Consider the following 20,530-nt stretch of genomic DNA (forward strand, 5'->3'; position numbering starts at 1 on the left):
ATGGTCACATAGTTACTACTCAGCTTGGAATTTAAGGGGCTGTGTACCCTTAAAAATGTCCTTTCTCAAGAATGGTTCATGATTTTCGAAGTTCTAGGAGTGGGGGAAAGTGATGGAAATATTTGATATTTTCTCTATGTGATTTTAAAGCATCTTCTTAAAACCTCATTCAAAGTCATTACAGAGAAGGGTTGAAAGGTAAATGGTCAAACATACGTGATAGAAAGGACTCACTTGTCCGCTCTGGGCAGCAGGGCTTGTTGCCCGCGTGTGGACAATTTGTACTGCAGATGACCCTGACCCCTTTTCTTGGAAAAGAGCCACCGCTGTCCTTTCCAACAAGTATCATTGCTGGGCCCATTTCCACAGTCTTAGTTAAGACTAGATGGGGAAGTTGGGATGTGATGGACCTGCACCGATTTTTTTGAGGAAGTTGGATGATTTTGTGTTTCTGTGAGGAAGGTAAGATTAGTTTTTTGAGCATGTGAGTAGACAGAATGTATTTAATAGAAGGGAAAGAATCATATTGACTCTGCTTGGTAGAAACGAGTTGGGGGCAGGCTTATACTCCACAACTGCTATTTTGTATTATTTGGTCAAAAAGTTCACATGTTTTTTTTCCCATAAAATTAAAGGCACATTTTTATTATTTTCACCAATAACTTTATTGATTTGGATATTTTGAGTATGTCAGCTAGCTCCCACGTGGTATAATGTTGATTGTTCTCAATTACTGTCTCAATTTGATCGTTTTCCACTTCAACTGGTCTACCTGACTGCGGAGCATTGTCCAACAAGAAATCTCCAGCATGAAACTTTGTAAACCACCTTTGACACATTTGATAAGACACAGAACTCTCTCCATATACTGCACAAATCTTTTATTTTTTGCTTTTCAGTTTTTTTTTACCTTTCTTGAAATAATAAAGCATAATATGTCAAAATTGTTGCATATTTTCTTTTATTTTCAACGTTAAAATGGCTACTGAAAATTTCACCAATTTTGATGTTTTTTTAAAATGCACACTGACATGACAGCTGTCACAGTGCAATCTAACAAAATTGCTTCTAATGAAGTTAAAGACAACTAAGTACTACTAGAGCCATCTTGTGGGAAAAACCAAATGATCTGTTTGGCCACCCCAATACCTTGTACACCTGCTTTTTTAGCAGGCTGCACTGGAGAGTTGGCTGTCGGGACAACTGTGAGGTCAACAAAATTTGGTCTACTTTTCTGTAGGATGGAAAGATGAAATTAAGTGATTAAATGCCCAGAGTCATATAGTTAGAGAGTGGAAGGGCCACAGTTCAAATCCAGGCTGTCTGATTTCAAAGCCCAGGCTGTTTCTATCGCAGAGGATGAAAACAGTAAAGTCAATGTTAAAGAGGTATACCTGAAATGTATGGGGAGGGTTCCATTTGAAAATGTGTTTATTAAATAAATACATAAAAGGTGAAGCACACAGTCATATAAATATTACTTTGGGCAGCCAGAAGCTAAACTTAGAATGTGGATAGACATCATGGGCACTTTCGTTATTCTTCTTTAAAGTACATACTTAAAAAATGTGGAGCACAGGGACAGAATTCAGGCTCTTGTCTTACCGTCCTGGGTCTTCCCCTCATTACTGCTGGGATTTTGAGCAGGTAATGTGGCTTCTTTGTTGAGTGAATATGTCGCCTACCTCTCAGGACTTCTGTTGCAGTTCAGTGATACAGTGTAGATCAGTGGTTCTCAATTGTAACAATTTCCCTGGGGCCATTTGACAATGTCTGAAGACATTTTTGATTGTCACACACAGGGTGGAGGGATGCTACTACCATTAATGAGTAGAGGCCAAAGATGCTCCTAAACCTCCCACAATGCACAGGAAAACCATCCACAACAAACATTTGTGTGCCCCAAATGTCAAATGCTGAACTTGAGATCAACACTTGTGTAGATCAGAAGCTTGGTAACAGACAGCGCCTCCCACATGGACTTGTTATTCATTCAGGGTTTACTGTGTGACAAAAACTATGTCAAGAGCTTTATATACATCATCTCTCTTTTTATAAGTGTACAGCTTAAAATGATTGAAGATCAAGGCAAAAAGTGCTGCCCTTGATGACAGAGTGCTAAAGGGCAAAATCAAGATTTGGACTAAAGCCCATGTAACTCCAAAGTACTTCGTACAAACCTGCTTTCTCTTAGCTTAAAGTAGTTACTGTCACTGACTGTTTGGTTTAGATATTTGGAAGGATAAATAAACATAAGCATTTAAGGTTACTTTGTGAGATACTTGAGCAGAGCCCAGCCCACTGTACTGTCTATGTGTCTATTTACATGCCCAGATGATCAGAGAAGGTGTTGTAGTTGGCTGGTATTGCCCCACTATTCCTTCTTACTCTCAATTCAGGCCACGCTTCTAGGCCAATGACAAACTGTTCATATCTGCAGTCACCTCCATGGTACAGCAAAGGGTTTGGAAACACTGTAAGTGATGCTCTGCCTCCATTACTTATGACACTTGTTATGAGAAGAAGCAGGTCAAAGAGGAATAGTGGTGTTAACCCCAAAAGGGACTCTTTTCAGTGAGCGTTCCAAAGACTGGACATTGCTTTCACATATGTTCCAAAGGAAAGGAAGACCAGAGCTGTGGGGTTGCTCCCCCAAGCCTGAGTATGAAAGCTAATTTAGATTCTTGTCTTCCTCTAAGTGAGCAAAGAGGTAGTGTTATCTTTTTTCTGAGAGGCAGTAGATGAGTTGCCCAACATATCCCATGGTTTATATGGTCAGCTGGAGAGAAGGAAAGGGATTCATGCCGAGACTGTAGCTTTTGTGAGCAGAGTAAAAGAAAACCTTAAGTAAGTCTTACTGTTCGTTAGGAAGCCTACTCACACACTTCAATTACAGTAGTCCCCCTCCTGTCCACTGTTTCGTGTTCCATGGTTTCAGTTACCCATGGTCAACCACGGTCCAAAAAGATTAAGTGCAAAATTCCAGAAACCAACAATTGATAAGATTTAAATTACGCACCATTCAGAGTAGTATGATGAAATCTCGTGAGTTCTGCTCAGTCCCCGCCAGGGCCATGGCCTATCCTTTTGTCCAGTGCCTCCACACTGTTCAGGCTCCCAGCCTGTGGGTTACTTAGTAGCCTTTGTGGTCATCAGGTCCACTGCCATGTTATCACAGAGCCTGTGTTCAAGTCACTCTCATTTGACTTAATTATGGTCCCAAAGCACAAGAGTAGCGATGCTGGCAATTCAGATATGCCAAAGAGTAGCCATAAGGTGATTCTTTAATTATACAGTATAATAAAATGTCTGGAGAGAGAGAGAAGACACATTCATGTAAATTTTGTTACAGCGTATTGTAATTGTTCTATTTTATTATTAGTTATTGTTAATATATTGCTGTGCTTAATTTATAAATTAAACTTTATCATAGGCATTTATGTATAAATAAAAAACACAGTATATATAAGATTTAGTACTATCTGTGGTTTCAGGCATCCGCTGGGGGTCATGCTGATAATGGGAGACCACTGTACTTCCAAGTGGTATAGGCTTTTGATCATGTGTTTCATCAAGGTAGGAATTAGAATGTGCCCAGAATAATTATCTGAAATCACAAGGGGGCCGAAGAGTTGTAATGGCATGTTACAGTTAGTTAGTACCCAGTGAGTAGCATGTTATGGTCCACAATAAATTTCCATATCTAGACCATGAATTAGGTAGGTATTGATTTCTGTGGGATAGGGATATAACAGAAGGTAGTTCACTCTAAAGTGAGAGTGAATGTAAATTCATCCTTTTATGGATGATTCAGAAATACTTTTCCCTGTTTTATTTCTGTGGGCTCTGTGTGGACAATGAGCTAAAGTTCCTTACACATTGGATATCAGTACACTGATGTTTACATTCGGAAGCATGGTATCTAACTAAGGGGAACGTGTAGTATAGAAGGAAGTCTCCCTGAGGGTACTGAGGGTGGAATAGGATGGGAGATGCAGATAAGCAGTACCTTCTGATATAGAGGCAGTATATATTAGAGGTGGGTATTAGGCTGTACTAATGAAATATACTAAGAGGTTAAGAGAATCAGCAGGCAATGTATATACAGACACACACACACTTACACACATATATGATGTCTGTCCAGATGGTATCCAGCCATGTAATATGAAAAATAGGCATTTATTGAAGAAGATATAAGAAACATCATACATAGGGTAATGACACCTCAGTCCCCTTCAAAGTAGGCACCTTGGGACCTCACACAGTTCACCCAATTGCCAGCAGCTGCCTCGTCATATTTTCCTGAATCTCATCGACAGTCTGAAATCTCTTCCCTTTCAAAGGCGATTTTAGTTTTGGGAAAAGCCAGAAGTTACAGGGCACCAAATCTGGGCTGTAAGAGGGCTAACTCACCTGGGTGATTTGATGTTTCACCAAAAATCTCTCCATGAGACGTCATGCATGAGCGGGCATGTTGTTGTGATGAAGATGCCAATCACCATGTGTCCATAACTGTGACCTTCTGAATCATCCAAATATTTTCTGCAGAGGAATGTTCAAGCTTAATGCAGAATTTGATGCAGATTCATTGCTCTACTCACCGTCATTTGAATGCAACACTCAACAGCATCTACTACCCCCATTGACTAGTACAGTGAAGTCGTCATTGTTCATGCATGCACACTCCAGTCCACTCTCCTTGGCTGCAAAGTTACTTTGATGTCACACTAACCATTCTTGTTATATTAACAGTGGCTGGACTTTTTCCGGACAGGACAGACTTCATGTATTCTAATATAATATAATATATTGTCCTGTTATATATTTACATAACTAAATATATATAATATAAAGTGTATAGTGTATAAGATATAGAATTGGCTTGAATACATGTAATATTACTATTATATATTTTATATAATAATAATATAAGGTCAATATAATTCTACAAATATATGTGAATCAATTCTGTTCATTGTGCACTATTGCAGGACGTCAGAGTCAGGAACTCTTCCTGACGTGGCATCCAGAGTCCACAGAGCAGTGTTCTAGACTTGAAATGATGGTTTCATAACTATAGTTCACTAATGTGTGGCCAGCAAAGTACATCTTGTCATGTCCTGAAGTAAAACTCAGCACAACAGAAGTTATGTTTGAAATACAGAAAAATCTCAGGTTAGAGGACATGGACCCTTTTTCACTGTACTTTAAATTAGTGACATGTCCAATGATGGCTCTGAATTGGTTCATGCCTTTCCAACATTAAGCCTCGCCACCATTCCATGGACTTTGATCTCCTGTCTTAGATCTTTGAAAGTGCTCAGCCAACACCTAGCAGACATGTGGGTCTCTGCTGTGGGTTTTATTTCCATCTCATTCTTTGTGAACTGGTGGCAAACCTGAGACACTTTCTGACATCTTCTTTGCTTTGTATGCTTGAGTGTTTGTATCCAGGAAGGGATAAAACTATAGGCTTTGGATTGGAAGTTGCATTTTAACCTCAATTTATGATGTGGATCCTAAGATTAAAATTATAAAAATGTTTCATTTTGTGTTATCTATAAAAATTAAGATTAAAAAACATGACCAACTACCTCATCTAACAAGAGTAAAGCATCACACATACAAAATATTTCATTTTTTGTCTTTCTTCTAATAAAGAGTGACAGAAAGAAAGAAGTTTGTAGACTTTTGCACACTAGGGATAAATTCTTAGATTCACAATGTGTATTAAAAGTCTTGGGAAGTTGTACAAAAAAGAGAACTTTAAATTTGAACTCTGCATTGTTCTCAAATTTAACTAATAGCATGGCTCCTCCCTGCCTACTCATCTCAGAGGATGCTGTTATTCCACTGGACACATTTGGAAAATTCCCAAATGATGCCGTGTTATCTTCAGTTCCAGTTGCATAGCGATTATACCAGGAAAGGCAGAGAGGCAGCACGGTACTTCCTTGTCCCCAGGAACTGTTAAAATTTAGTATATTTTGCTAATCATTTTCTACTAGTACTAAGCCTATCGAGTGGTAAGTGCTGACTTATAATAATTATTTTCATTATGTAAGTGTAAACTTCCCTCATAACCCAAATGACATTTCTTCAATTTCTTTCCACTGTAAGTGGAATTCCTACAAAGCACTCTGTGAAATTGCAATTACTCAGGGTGGTGGGAGGGGGCGGAGAGGACATGGCGAGGCTAAAAGAGTTGCCATGGGCTGCAGGCTGCTGCTACATATTCACCCAGCTAGAAAAGCGTGATGAGGGCAGATTTTCTTAGTGTGCTATTGAGCATAGAGTGTGACTATCCTGTGGGACTGTCAGCCCTTGGGCTGATGAGGGATGTATTTATTATTACTTCTCTGATTCCTTTTAATTATCATATGTAGTGGTGATTATTATTGTGGGTACCCAGCTTAACTAAAAAGATTTGGTATATTAGAAATATAATTTGTATTCATATTTATCTTAGTTTGATTATTTTTTGAGCCCTTTATACCATCAGAGCCCCTCATTTCTTTCTCTGGGAGGCCATCCTTGAGTTATTGGTGCACGCTGGTCACCATGTAGACAACCCTTACTCCCGATAGGCTGGCTGGTGAGTCTCTAGAACTTCTGGGCCACTCTTGGTCCTCCTTCAAGCTGTTTTCCCACAGTGCTGAGCTCTTGGATGACTAGGAAAGCTCAGTGGCCTTGGCCTTCTCTGCTCAGACACTCCAGGCTGCTGTTTTCTTTCTGACAAAGGAAGATACAGGCTCTCCCTCTCCCTCTCTATCAACCCCTTCCTCCTCTCCCCTGTCTATTCTCATGAATTTTGTTCCAGGAAGGAGAGGTGCCAGAGAGGAGGCTTTTGTTTTGAGCTAGAAGGTATGTGCCTGGGGAAGAAGACCCTTTCTCAGAAAGATCCAACAGAACTGTCTTAATATATTAGATTTCTGGCAACACAGAAATCCGAAGCTTGTTGGCTGCATTCACTTTCAAAAATGTCTTCCCATCACTTTCTTCAGGTAAATCTCTGTGATTCTGTAAATAAGACATATTTCTTAAACATGTTTCTCCTGTTCTCCCAACCCCACCACACACTGGTGGGTACTGGGTTTCTGGCTCAAACCCCACCCTTCAGAAAACAATGCCACTCAAAGCCCTGCTCGGCTGTGAGCATTAAGACACTTTCTGCAGAGTCCTCAGGGTTCCAGAGGGGAGCCTGCATTCTGGCAGATTTCTGGCTGTTGCTCAGTTCCCTCCGCTTCTGGTGCTTCCTCCTAAGGTGAACAGTGGTCCCAGTTAACAGCCTTAACACACATCTTTCAGGCCCTTCCCTTCTAAGTGTTTTCCTGGGTGTCTAAAAATGTAATCATGTCAACAAACTAAAGAATCCACATTCACACTTTTTTTATACCTTCTGCCAATTTTCCTGAAAATATCAAAGAAACTTAAGGCACCTGGAAGTTCTTCTTAAAATTGCAAGGCTGCTTTGAGGACTGTGTGACCCAGTTGTTGTAAAATGTTGAGCATAGTGTCTGCCCCACCGCTGTTGCTGGTATTATAATGAACCTGTGACTATTGTGATGATTCCATCTCCCATCACTTTTTAAGTTTGTGACTAGGAGGCTGGCATGATAGGATCTGATATTTAACTGTCACTTATTTGAATCCTTCATTTGTATCAGAAAAAATAATAGTATCTGATTGAGTTAAATTGCTTTACCAATTAGGGCATCCAGATTAGAGCTCTAAGATCAAAGGTATTTCTATAGGTGTGAGTATTTCAGTACCTTAACATGTAACCCAAAGAACACTGGACACACCGTCCCTGAATGCATGGAATTTATGGAGCCTGGTAAGAAGGGGCCCAAAGTTGCAACAAAGAATAATGGCATTACAGATGGATTTGGGAAAAACCAGTACTTAAGAATTCTATTGGGCATTATGTTGGAGGTTTCTTCTTTTAAGCATAAGCTAGGAATCATAGAGAGAGGTTTTTTTGTTTTGTTTTCTTTTTTTTTAATTCTCTCTTTGGGGCAAAACTATCGATCTATTGGTGTGATGAGTTTCCGAGGGTGACATTACTCCTAAATGTACTCAGACATGAATCTGCTTCCTACACTGCTCTTTGTTTCAGCTTTAGTAACGTGTGGTATTGGCACTGGAAGTAGAGTGGTGAACAGGACTCACGTGTTTCTGCCATCATGCAGTTTAGAATCAGGTAGGAGGGACAAATACTAAACCGTGGATTATACAGTTGGCTTTGTAATGGCAAGAGAGATGAGTGCTTTATAAAAGAGTAAGGTACTATCAAAGCATTGGGAAGAGTTCCCTCAGCAAGTGACTTATGATTTGAAGAGTGAGTAGGAATTGGGCTCCAAGGGGTGAAGCACGTGACTTGGCAGCTTAAGTGACAATACATGTTGCTGCCCAGGTATGAGAGGTGAAGCTTGGAGCATTGGAGGAACCAAAAGATGGCCAGTGTCACTGGAGACCAGTGATGAGCATGGGTGGCCCAGGAGATCAGAAGCTAATGGGGTAGAATGGGGCCAGATAAGGTAGGCACTGGTATGTCATGTTAACACTTTTGTTATCCTTCATTCTGAGAAGAATGGGAAGCTGTGGATGAGCTTTGAGTATGGAAATGGCAAACAGATGTCACACTGCACCCAAAGGGGTACAAACTTGAATTATTCAAAGATACATGTCTACAATATAGAGGAAGAATTGATGTCATCAGTGGAGTGGGGTGGGACAGGAGACTCTGGAAGCCAAGACAAGAGGCTACTCCTCTCATTCTTACGAGAAAAGTGGTGGTTTGGATGAGGGTGGTGATAGTGGGGATGAAGAAGCATGGGCAGGTTGGATGGTGTCTGGGAGGTAAAGCTGATGGGGGTGATTGGATTTGATGTTTGTACATAGAGCGTTCAGGATGCTCACTAGACTATATAGAGTAAATAGGCATTTCTAGTTGTTTCTACATAGAAAAAATGTTGTGATTCAGCCATCGTACTGCTGTTTGTCAAATATTTTTTCAAATACAATAACCGGGAAATATTTTTCAGAACATAAGAGTAGTGTCTCAAATAGTTTTAAAATTGCTGTTTCAACACAGGAATATTTATTCCTTTGAAAAAGAAATTAGATGGACTAAATGTTCTGTCCACCAAAATGCAGCTTATGTTTTATTCTCTCTCACTGCCCATTGTGAATCTCCACTATTAGGGAGATGTGTTGAGAAGCAGATATACTCCATGTAACCATTAGACAATTAAAGTTAAGAAAAAATGTTATCTCAAGTATGTTCTAGAGTAATTTTGTCCTAGGAAAAATTAATTTTTGAGTTGCATTAGTAGCAAACAAAATGGATGCCACCTGGCCCTTTTGATTTATGTATTTGTAAAGCCGGTGTGCATATCCCAACATTGCTGCCTTTGCAGTGAACCTCTGATAGACAACACACAAGGCCTCCATTATCAAGTCCAATGTGTACTGTTTATTCACTGTGGAATTAGCACTTTATTATCTTTGCGGCCAGGGATACGGTTGAAGAAGCACATCCCAAGCACCTGTTACAGTATGCTCTCTGTGTAGGATAAAGAAAAGAGATTTCTGGGCCTCCTGAAGTGTGTTCACTGCCTGAATGGCCCATGAGCTAAGGGAGAGAGTCCTTACGAAGAACATGGTGAGGGACTTGGCTTTACTCTGTTTCTAACTTAATCTTCCTTGCCTTTTCCACTTAACTGATACAAAACAGCTGAGTAAATGATTTTCATCCACTACTCCAGGGAATCGAGAGGGCTGAACTGAAGCGTTTATTGTAAGTAAAGTCAGTGTTGAGTGGAGCGCCATTTATGGGATGAGATCACACCATAAATATCAGTTGACAGGCATCAGAGCCACAGGAATTCCGGGGCCACCACTGGAGCCAGGCCGCTGTGCTGGGACAAGGAACTTTAGGTGGGAGAGGAGGGGCAGGGCTCTGGGTCCTCACACCAGCTTCACTCAGAACAGAACCCCTTCCAAGTATATTTTACCTGCAGACTTTGCAAGGCTTCATTTGCCTAAGAGATATTGCTGTTAAAAACAGTCATTGTTTGAAATCAATAGGTTTGATTTCAATAGAATTGATTTCAATAGGAAAAGGTTTGAAGTCAGTAGAATTATGGGGACCTGCAGCCTCAGGGCTTCTCAGCTGTTTACCTTGACCAAGTTCTTTGACTTCATGCTTTGAATAGTCTCATGTAGCAAAGCAGAGCAGTATCAATAATGCATGTTGGGAAGAGAGTACATATTCAGAAAACTGCATTCAGCTGTTACTAATATTGCTATAGTTTTTCTAGGGACACATAATTTCTAATTGGTGCCTGAGGCTTCTTGTGTGTGCTAAACCCCCAAAACTTGCTAGACGCTCTTGAACAGGAACTCAGTCATGTCCTCCAGTGGGCAAAGGCCGGGGGACCCCATTTCACTTGATCAACTGTGAAGGGTCCCTGAGAGCAGCCATCAGCCTCAGGTGCTAGCCCAGGAGACCGAAAAAATCTCAGTATTAACAGGCAGTTTATTGCTTGTGTTTTTTGTGTTTTTATGTAATTTCCACTTTTTTGTTGTTTTTTCTCCCTTTCTTGCCGCATACCTCAGATTGCAACCATTTAAATACCTTATTCTTCCCTTCTAGTCTTAGAGCTGTTACAGTCACTGGATTGGGTGTCTGGGATGGAATTGTCAGTCCCATTTTTGCTCAAAATGACTATGTGACCTTGGGCAAGTAATTGGATTTGTTTGGGCTTTATCTCCTCCTCCAGACACTGTGGGCTATAACATTCCCTTTTCATTACCACATTCTAGGCAGTTAGCAGGTTATAGGGTTTAGTGATCTAAAAAGATCCACTTTGTGTCAGAATGCAGTGAAGTACGGGGTTCGGCACAAATAAAGTCGCTTTTTCATTACAAAATCTTTTATTACAAAAGCATAAGCATGTAACTCTGTAACATAACAATATCACACTTAAGCACACCATACAACATTTTAGGTGAAATGCTCAAATTAAAACTATAAATTTTAACATCCATATTATAATCCTACCCACCACACTCAAGCAGGCGTTACTTCTGCTGGACCCTGTGTGTATGAGATGAGAGTCTCTTTTAGGCTTCAGAATTTTTAGCAAGTGGAACTGAAATCAAAAATATCGATAAACAATTTTTAAAGGGTAGTTTTCTGTCTGTGGTGTTTGCATTAACTGATGAGTCATCCAGATATATATTTCCAGTCTGCTTTGCTGTCGAACTACTTTTAATGGATGTTCTAGCCACTGGCAAGTAATAATTTGTAGTCATAAGTGGTAAGTAACAGAGGCACTTTGCTTTTCAGTCAGAGGCATCTGTCCACAAAGATGAAATGGACTTAGAACATGCTGTTAAGTGTCAAACAGAAACACAATCACATGGATAGAGCCTGGGATGTTAGCAGCAAAGCTTGTGCTTACTTTGGAGTTTAAATATTCAGTCCAAATGCTCAGTGGTATTCTCACATGGAATCACAGACTGTCTTCAAATGTAAATGAAAAGGAAGTTATATTTGAAAGCTTTTAACTACAGCAACAGTTAAATTTTTCTGAAGATAATTATTGGAATATTTTAGTACACATATCCCTCAGATCACAAATGCATGTTTTGGAAATAGCTTTACTATTAATAAAAGATATTTTTGGTTTCTATAAAAAGTGCAATGGAATTTTCTAATGAAATGCATTAAGGCTTAAATTCCTTCTCATTTAATGATTGTTTTCTATGTTGTTACATTTTCTATGTTGTATTTCTATTGATATCTGATGCATAACTCACTAATGACCGTCACCAATGAACAGGTTTTCTCTGCGAGTTTAGAGAGTATGGAATGGCTTTGTGTGCCATCTGCTAAGGAAGGTTATTAATTATTGTTATAGATTTAGAAATGTAGTCTTGGAAACTATCATTTCTTCTGGCTTCTGTGGGCAGTGTCCTCTCCCAACTCTGGGTTTACTGCATTAGAGCTAACGGGCTCTAGAAAGTCAGAGCATCGACACTGTTAACCCTGTGTTTATAGTAAGTATAGACGGGCCTGCCGGAGGACCAAATGTCCTCTTTATGAGCAAGTTGGCATGACATGTAGTGCACCGGTTTTGAGAGGTATTTCATGTCTCATTCCTGTTTCTTAAAGATTATTTATTTATTTATTTTTAGAGAGAAGGGAGGGAGAAAGAGAGGGAGAGAAACATCGATGTGTGAGAGATGCATCAACCGGTTGCCTCTCACACGCCCCCAACCAGGGACCTGGCCCGCAACCCACGCATGTGCGCTAGACTGGGAGTAGAGCCAGCGACCCTTTGGTTCCCAGGCCGGCGCTCAGTCCACTGAGCCACACTAGCTAGGGCTTGTCTCTTTCATTTATATATTGCCAGAGTCTAATACACAAGCTTTCAAGTAGCAGGTAATTAATCATTGTTATTTTAATGAATTAATACTCAGATGACACTTTTTTCATTTCTTGGGTTATTTGATATATTTTAGAAAGTGTGATTTCTAGAGAATGCCATTCCTTAGATAATTGTGCACTATGTTAATGGAGATATTACTTTAATTATTTCATGGTTGATATGAAAGCTTTTTGAAAAGTTACTACATAAAGTTCAAGGTATTTCTTGGAGCTGAGGCATGTTACAGGTAAGCAAATGCTGTTTGATCTTGCATTTTGTAATTCTGAATTTTATGAGTGTTTTGATGTAGTGATGACCTACAAATAATTTCTTTAAGATACTAACGGTCTGCATTGGCATTTATGTCATTCCTCAACCCCTTTGTTCAAGTTAAAAACAAAGCAATGTCAGGATACTAAAAGCTGTGATTAAAAATGAATAATAAAACAAACATCTCTTCCTATTACTTGAGTGGCATTAAGTCAGGGTTGCTGCCTCCAACAGCGGAAAAGCTTTGGGGAATGTGTTCAGTGTCTTTCTCCTCTAGAATTCTTTCCCTCCTCCCCCAGGCCTCACAGTGAATGCCACACCTAACATTCAGGCGTTCAGCAGGCTATCTTAAATGTGGTGATTTAGGTCGGGTGATACATACATCTAAACGAATCCAGTTAAGGATAACTTAATTAAGAGAATAAAATTCACCAGCATTTTTCTGCTTCTAGAGGAATATTACATTAGAGCATTCAGATAATTGCACCTTCTGCAAAATCAGGGGCAGGAAAAAAAATCACAGTCTTAAATGTGAACGTGAGCTGAGAGTTCATCAATGCTACCCTTCCAGTCCAATAATTTACATCTACACAAGAATTTTAATGTGTTAATTGAAACTGACATGACTTTAAATACAGAGCACTTTATTCCAGGGTAACTGTGTTTATGTCACAGAAAGAGTAGTGAGTTGCAGGTGGATGTATTTACGTAATGTTGGTCCAGCTAAACAAGTACAGAATTGCTACTCCTAATATACCGTTAGATTGGGAACCAAGATGGCGGCGTAGGTAGACACACTGCGCCTCCTCGCACAACCAGAACTGACAGAGAATCGAACAGCAAGGGGGACCGACACCGAGGAAATAGAAAAATAAACATTCATCCAGACTGAGATGAAGAATTGAACTCTCTCATCAAGGCTACAATTGCTGGTGGTGGTGTCATTCCACACATCCACAAATCTCTTGGAAGAAAGAACAACAGAAGACTGACCAAAGGATGCCAGGATTTCTTCTTATCTCAGGACTCTAAATACTCTAACAGCTGTCCAGTGTTGGTGATTCCAGTGGGCTGTATCTCTGTGAAAAACACAATTTCGCCTTTTTATAATTCTGTTTGAGCAAGTTGAAAGTTTAATTAGCTTTCCAACTAACCAAATTTCTGCATTTGAATCAACCATATTTTAGTGTTACTGTGGTTTCAAAGAAGCTATTGATTCTGAAGTAATGGGTTTTGATTGAGTTCACTGTTTTTAAAAAACCGTTTGGGTTTTAATTGTGATGTAAAAGTTACAGTAACAAAAAAAAACACATTTTCTGTAACTATAACACAATATGAGTTTTAGTTTAGAGACAGATTATGTTTGCAGTTAAACTTTTAATTCTTTAATTGTTCTAAATTTTGTTTTATTTGTATTCCTTGAGACTTGTTTTCACTTAAAAATATAAAATGATTGATGTTTAAAAACAGAGGTTTGTTATATTTATTTAAACTATTGAACTCATTACATTCTGAGTATAGTATATTTTATGTATACAATAAATTTAAAGGTGGTATTCTTTTTCTTCATGCAACTGATCACAATTTTAATATGTTCTTTTATTTCTGAACTTGGATAAAGGATGTAAGATATCTTAAACTTCAGGTCACATGTCACTGTAATATGTATGTTTTTTTTAAATGGCAAAACCCCTCAGGGCTGTGTGATTTTCACTATTGTGTGTGTTTAAAGTTCATAGCCAAAGGTAACTGAATACATCATGTAACACATTTTCTCTCCATTCCTGAAAAACAAAAATTGCTATAGGTCAATTGCTGAGAGATCTCGTCTGCATCTCATATGTCTTATTTGCAATTTGTTTTCCATTTATTCTAAGCAAACACAATTCATTTTACATTTGCTTGTCATTTACATGCTTTTTTCATCGTCTCCTTTAACATAAGGAGAAACTATTATTCCTTGACTGTTCCCTCCTGAATATGCTGACTAATGTATATAAATATGCATGTATCTTATCTTGCAAGAGTTACTATCCTATATTTCCAGGGCCAGGAGGGGGAAATCATTGCTCACATACTGCCACGATTATTTGTTCTACTCGTATTCAAAAGAATGTTAACTAACAGATAGAAGGGAACATAGCTAAGCTACAAACAAATCTGCCTTGTGATTTTAGCATCACATATACCAGTACATACCCTGGAAGGGGCTCTTTTCAAATGCAGGGCAAGAGCTCACACTAGGAGTCACACAGGCCTGGAGTCCCATTCTAGTCGACCACGTAGCACTGGCTGTGGACCCTTACAAGTGCTTTGTAACTTTTCTGAGGTTCATTTTTCCCAGTTGATAAAATGTGCTCATTAGCCTCACCTCATGGGACTGCCATAAGGAACAGAAAGGAAGGTACTTGGCAAATCACTAGAGGTGTAATATAAACCAGCTCTCTTAAACACAAAAACAAAAACCAGCTTGATTTGCCTTGATTTGTAGTGTGGTGTAAATCCTCCCACCATGTCCAGTTTCCAACTATGAATGATTTAACAGCCACCTCAATAAATGGCAGCAATTATTTCTTAAAAGTTACCTTTTGTATCCCATTGATCTAGGAAACATTGTCCTATTTGGTAAAATCCTATATAGATGAAGGGTATGAAAGCTAAGGAAAGAATAGTAATTTATAATGCTTAAAATATTAATGATTTCAAATAACAGAAACACTACCATCACTATTTTGAAAGTAGGTGAAAAATTTATAAGAAAACAACTTTTAATAATAAGAAATGTGTTAATTAAATGACCTAAAAGTAATAATAGGGATCACTTTGTAAAAGGTTCTATGTGAATTAAATTTAATGTTAACTTTTTTCAAGGTTAGAAATGATTCAACTTTTCTGGTTTTAGTTTCTTTAATCTGTACAAAAAAATTCCAATGAGGAAATTGTGTGTTTGATACCTAAACAAATAGTGATAAATTGACAGCCATTATTTTAAAGCCCAATGCTTTACCAAAAAGCTTCCTTTGGTTTTATCCAGTAGCTGTTTTATATCATTCAAAGCTGATTTTTTATTATAAAAGTTTGCTGCAATCATATGGTTCTTTTTTTGGTTGAAGTATTCCTCTACTAACTGATGATTTTTTTTTTGGTAATAATAAAATTTGCAAGTATATAGTCTGATGTGCGGGACAAGGGATGGCGTACTGACACCGAAACTGCTCTAGACCATCTGGACATACTAATCCTGAAAATACTTTTCACGCAACAGTGAACATCTCAATATACAAAGTGGAAAACTGGGCGCTCTAGCAGGATATCCTGAGACTTGAGAGCAGTTGATTAGATCAGTTTGTGCTGAGGGCCCACTTCCCAGGTGCTTTCCTGGGCCACAAACAACGCTGGACAACATGCCTGGGAAACCATTTGACAAACCCAGGGCCACTCAGTGAGTAAAGGTTTCCAATAAAACTCCTCTGTCCATTTTAGCAAGAGGAGTCTCCAGTACTGAGGTACTAAAGGTGGGCAGTGTTTTCTAGGTTAATCTCTCCCACAAAGTAACAGATCACTGGAACTATAGCTGTGCATGGTATTGCCTACAATTCCAAGTTTATGTATCCAGAACAGGGCTGTGAGGAAGAACTGGGATAATTCCGTGCATTAGAACCCCCCAAACATTGTCCTGCTAGAGTGAGAGAACCTTCACTGTGGCACGTGGCCCCAATGCAAATACCCGTTTCTCTGGGGCTGCTTATGTCTCTTTCTAAATGCCTGTGTATACACGTACTGTTCCCAGAAATGTAATAGATGTGCTTGAAAATACATTCCATGAAGTAGCTAAGTGGCATTTTGGGTGTTTGATCAGATTTGGGGAAAGAAAGACTCTATTTTCTTCCTTTCACTTGTGTAAATTAAAACATTTCTCAGGCTGTGGAATTTTTTTTATGATTATCACAATCCTAGTATAGGGGCAAAGGTTACATGAGTCAGCTGATAAACATTTTTTCAGGTTCATGTTACATATTTAAGTAAAGTGAAAAGGATAAATCTGTTTTGTTTCCATTGACACAAAAGGGGATTACTGGGAGTCCTTGTGGAAAGGTGTATGATCAACCTTCTGGACATGCCAGCCGGTGTGTCTATAGAATAGATCGAAAAAAGTGTGAGAAACATCATGGACAGGTCTTTCATTTGTCCATTTCTTGGACATTTTCCCATAGAAACTAATTAATTAAGGATTTGGCATATTGCAAGGTAATATTGGAAGCTTTTCCAGGAGTCAATACCTATCAGAAATCAAAATGGGTATATTCAAAGATTGTAGGAGCAGGGTTTCCATAGCAGTTCAGTGCTAATTCTTCTTTTATTACCTTATTTTTATCCCCCTAACAGATTTTTTCTTTTTTATGCAATATACTCTGCAAACAAAACCCAAAATTAGGACAACTATTTAGAAAATGAAAATGTATTCAGGTTACTTTGGCAGGTTATTTTTTAATAGCACATTTCTCTTCTGAGCTCTTCAGGGTATGTGCAGAAACATTGAAAACCTGATAAATCCTACTTTATTAAAACCCGGATTTAGGGCTTTCTTTTAGATGAAACACTGCCTAACTAGAAAGTATTAATTTTGAGTTAGATATATAGGCTTTGGAACATAATAACTACAATGATTCCAATAATTGAGCGTGCATTATCTATTTGGCACCACATTATATCATTGATCCCAGAACAGCTCTATACGTCAGTGATTTTTATTATCTTTTCCCTATGTACTTAAGGAAACTAAGGCTGAGAAATTTGAAGTAATTCATCCAACTTTACAATGCTGGTAAGAGATACATACAGGCCAACTGATGGAGAGTCCGTATTCTTAACCATTGAATTATATTGTCCACCAAAATTCGTAATTCAACATTTGCTGTGTTGGGGAGTATGCAGATTGTCCTGTTTTTGTGTGGATGGTGGCACGGGATCTCTGCGTAATTGACATAATTGACACCTTGTGTTTCTGCCTGTAGGTCCCTGGGGAAGGTGTACAGGAGACTGTGGGCCTGGAGGAGTCCAGACTCGCACACTGTGGTGCTTTCACTTTGAAGGTTGGACAAGTCACCTCTCTAACTGTGACGAGAACAGTAGGCCTCCAAAGGAAAGAAGCTGCTTCCGAGTCTGTGACTGGCACAGCGACCTCTTCCACTGGGAGGTTTCTGATTGGCACCACTGTGTGCTCGTTCCCTCTGCCCTAGGCCCAGCCAAGCCTCGCACAGCCGAGTGCGTGACGGCTCAGCATGGACTGCAGCACCGGACTGTGCGCTGTGTTCAGAAGTTGAACAGAACCGGGGTTGTAAATGAAATATGTGAACACTTTGCTCCTCACCCCCCCACAGAACAAGCTTGCCTCGTTCCTTGCCCCCGGGACTGTGTTGTATCCGAGTTCTCACAATGGTCCAAGTGTAGCAACGGATGTGGGAAGCAGCCGCAGCACAGAACTCGAGTGGCCATCGCTCCGCCTCTCTATGGAGGTTCTCAGTGTCCCAATCTGACTGAGTCAAGAATCTGTGACACTCCCATTTCCTGTCCTCTTGGGGAAGAGGAATATACTTTTAGCCTTAAAGTTGGACCATGGAGTAAATGTAGACTTCCTCATCTTAAGGAAATTAACCTAAGTGGAAGAATTGTTGTGGATTTTAGCTCTGATTCAAAGGAGCCAGTCACCTTTAGACATCAAAGTTACAAGCCACATCACCACGCCAAGCCCTGGGACATAGAGATAGGTTACCAAACCCGCCAGGTTTGGTGTACCAGAAGTGATGGAAAAAATGCTATGTTAAGGTAGGAGGCCTTCAGTGCTTCTACCTTTGATTTACCTAAATATTGTACAGTATAATTTTATAAGGTTGCTTTCTGATTTCCTACAAAAGGAAAATTGTAATTAGGTTTAGAGTTTGAGATTTTAGAAGTTTTATTTGAGAAGTCTTCTATACCAATTATAAAAGTTTTAGAGTATAGACCAGCCAATGCTCTGAATTCTTGCAAAACTGATAGTGCAACTGTATTGGATGTCGTACAATTCCATTTCATCAAATATCAACCAGTTAAAACAAAAATCTTTTGTTACCATAGTAACAAAGATATGATAATCAAGTTCACTCTCAAATGTGTGATATAAATTAGTTAAATTACCACTTAATTATCACTTTTCATAATATTTGTTTCTTAAACTTATCTTTTGTTTGTTTAGTTTTGTTTTCATGATTAAGAAGATTTTTTTATATTTGAGATATAGATTTTTTACAGTAGTGATATTGAATAATATCAATAGTTAATCTAAGACTGCTTTCTTTGGCATTGATTTGATAAAATATTAACCTGAACAGCAAGAATTAGAACTACAACCTACAGAAGGAATAACTGAAAACTTTTCAAAGCAATAGTTTAGGTTTCAAAATTATTTGTAATTGTTTTACTTTAAATTCTATTATAATGCATCATGACATAAGCCCAGAGAACTATGTTGAAAGTAATATTTGTTTAATTTTCCCCAGAAAATCTTAAATGAAAGCTCTGGTATATTGCCAAGTTTCTTCCAAATTAAGATGCCTTTCAATAGTATTTAAATTACCAAACGATGAAACACTCATCTGTAGAATTAATTATTATCATCAGTTACTGTTTTCTCGGGATCCACAGCCGCCTGGGAGAGCCTCAAAAGGCTACCTCTGCAATTCAAGAAGAAGTAATGCGATGATTTTTTTTTTTTAATTGACTTCACAAGTGAGCATATTTTATCTTTGATGCTTCATTCTGATTTATGCCATATATAGTTTTCAAGTCCATTGAAAAGTGATTTTCTGCCTTTTTATTGACTGCCTCTATGAAGCCCACAAGATTAAGCAGATAATTTGGGTGATTATTGTTTGAATATGGATGTGGAATTCTATAAAAACATTGTTTTCTTTATATTCCACATTAGATTATCACACAGAATATTTTCATTTTTACTTTGTTCATTTATATTACGTTCTTTTACAAATATTAATAGACTTTATTTTTAGAGCAGTTTTATATTTACTGAGAAAGTGAGTGGAAAATACAGTTCCCATATACCTTCTTACCACTCCCCTCCGCACTACAGCTTGTCACACACACACCTTGCATTAGTGTAGTATGTGTTACAATGGAAGAACCAGTATCGATACATTATTGTAGGCCATAGTACTTTAGAGTTCACTGTTGTGTTATACATTCTATGGGTTTGTACGAATGTATGATATGTATCCATCATTGCTGTATCATGCCTAATAGTTTCACTGCCCTAAAAATCTCCTCTAGTCCATCTGTTAATCTTCCTCTTTTTCTTCCTGCAGCCCTGTTAACAAATGATCGTTTACTGTCTCCATAGTTTTCCCTTTTCCAGAATGTCATAGAATTGGATTGATGCAGTATATGGCATTACTTAGCAATATACATGTAAGGTTCCTCCATGTCTGTTCAGGGCTTGATAGCTCAGTTCTTTTTATTACTGAGTATTCCATTGTCTGGATGTAGCACAGTTTATTTATCCATTCACCTATTGCAGGGCATCTTGGTTACTTCCAAGTTTTGGTAATTATATATAATGCTACCATAAACATTCATGTGCAAATTTTTATGTGAACACATGTTTTCAGTGCATTTAGGCAAATACCAATCAGCACAATTCATGGGTAGTATTATAGTAAGTATATGTTTAGTTTGTAGCAAATTGCCAAAATATCTTTCAATGTGGCTGCGTAATTTTTCAGCCCCAACAGCAACGAATGAGAATTTCAACTTCTTCACAT

The 20,530-nt window shown here is 38.6% G+C and overlaps 1 protein-coding gene across 3 annotated transcripts in view; it reads left to right on the plus strand.

The window, feature by feature from the left end:
- The window catches only part of THSD7B (thrombospondin type 1 domain containing 7B), an 865,484-nt gene that overhangs the window by 268,389 nt on the left and 576,565 nt on the right, over positions 1–20,530 (plus strand). For all 3 annotated transcript variants that reach the window (XM_024569693.3, XM_045203176.2, XM_053918625.1), the window contains exon 3: positions 17,729–18,539. In XM_024569693.3, coding sequence (XP_024425461.2) covers positions 17,729–18,539 — 811 coding nt within the window. The remainder of the gene's footprint in view (positions 1–17,728; positions 18,540–20,530) is intronic.

Source organism: Desmodus rotundus, chromosome 2 (genome assembly GCF_022682495.2).
Source record: "Desmodus rotundus isolate HL8 chromosome 2, HLdesRot8A.1, whole genome shotgun sequence".
NCBI classification, from domain to species: Eukaryota; Metazoa; Chordata; class Mammalia; order Chiroptera; family Phyllostomidae; genus Desmodus; species Desmodus rotundus.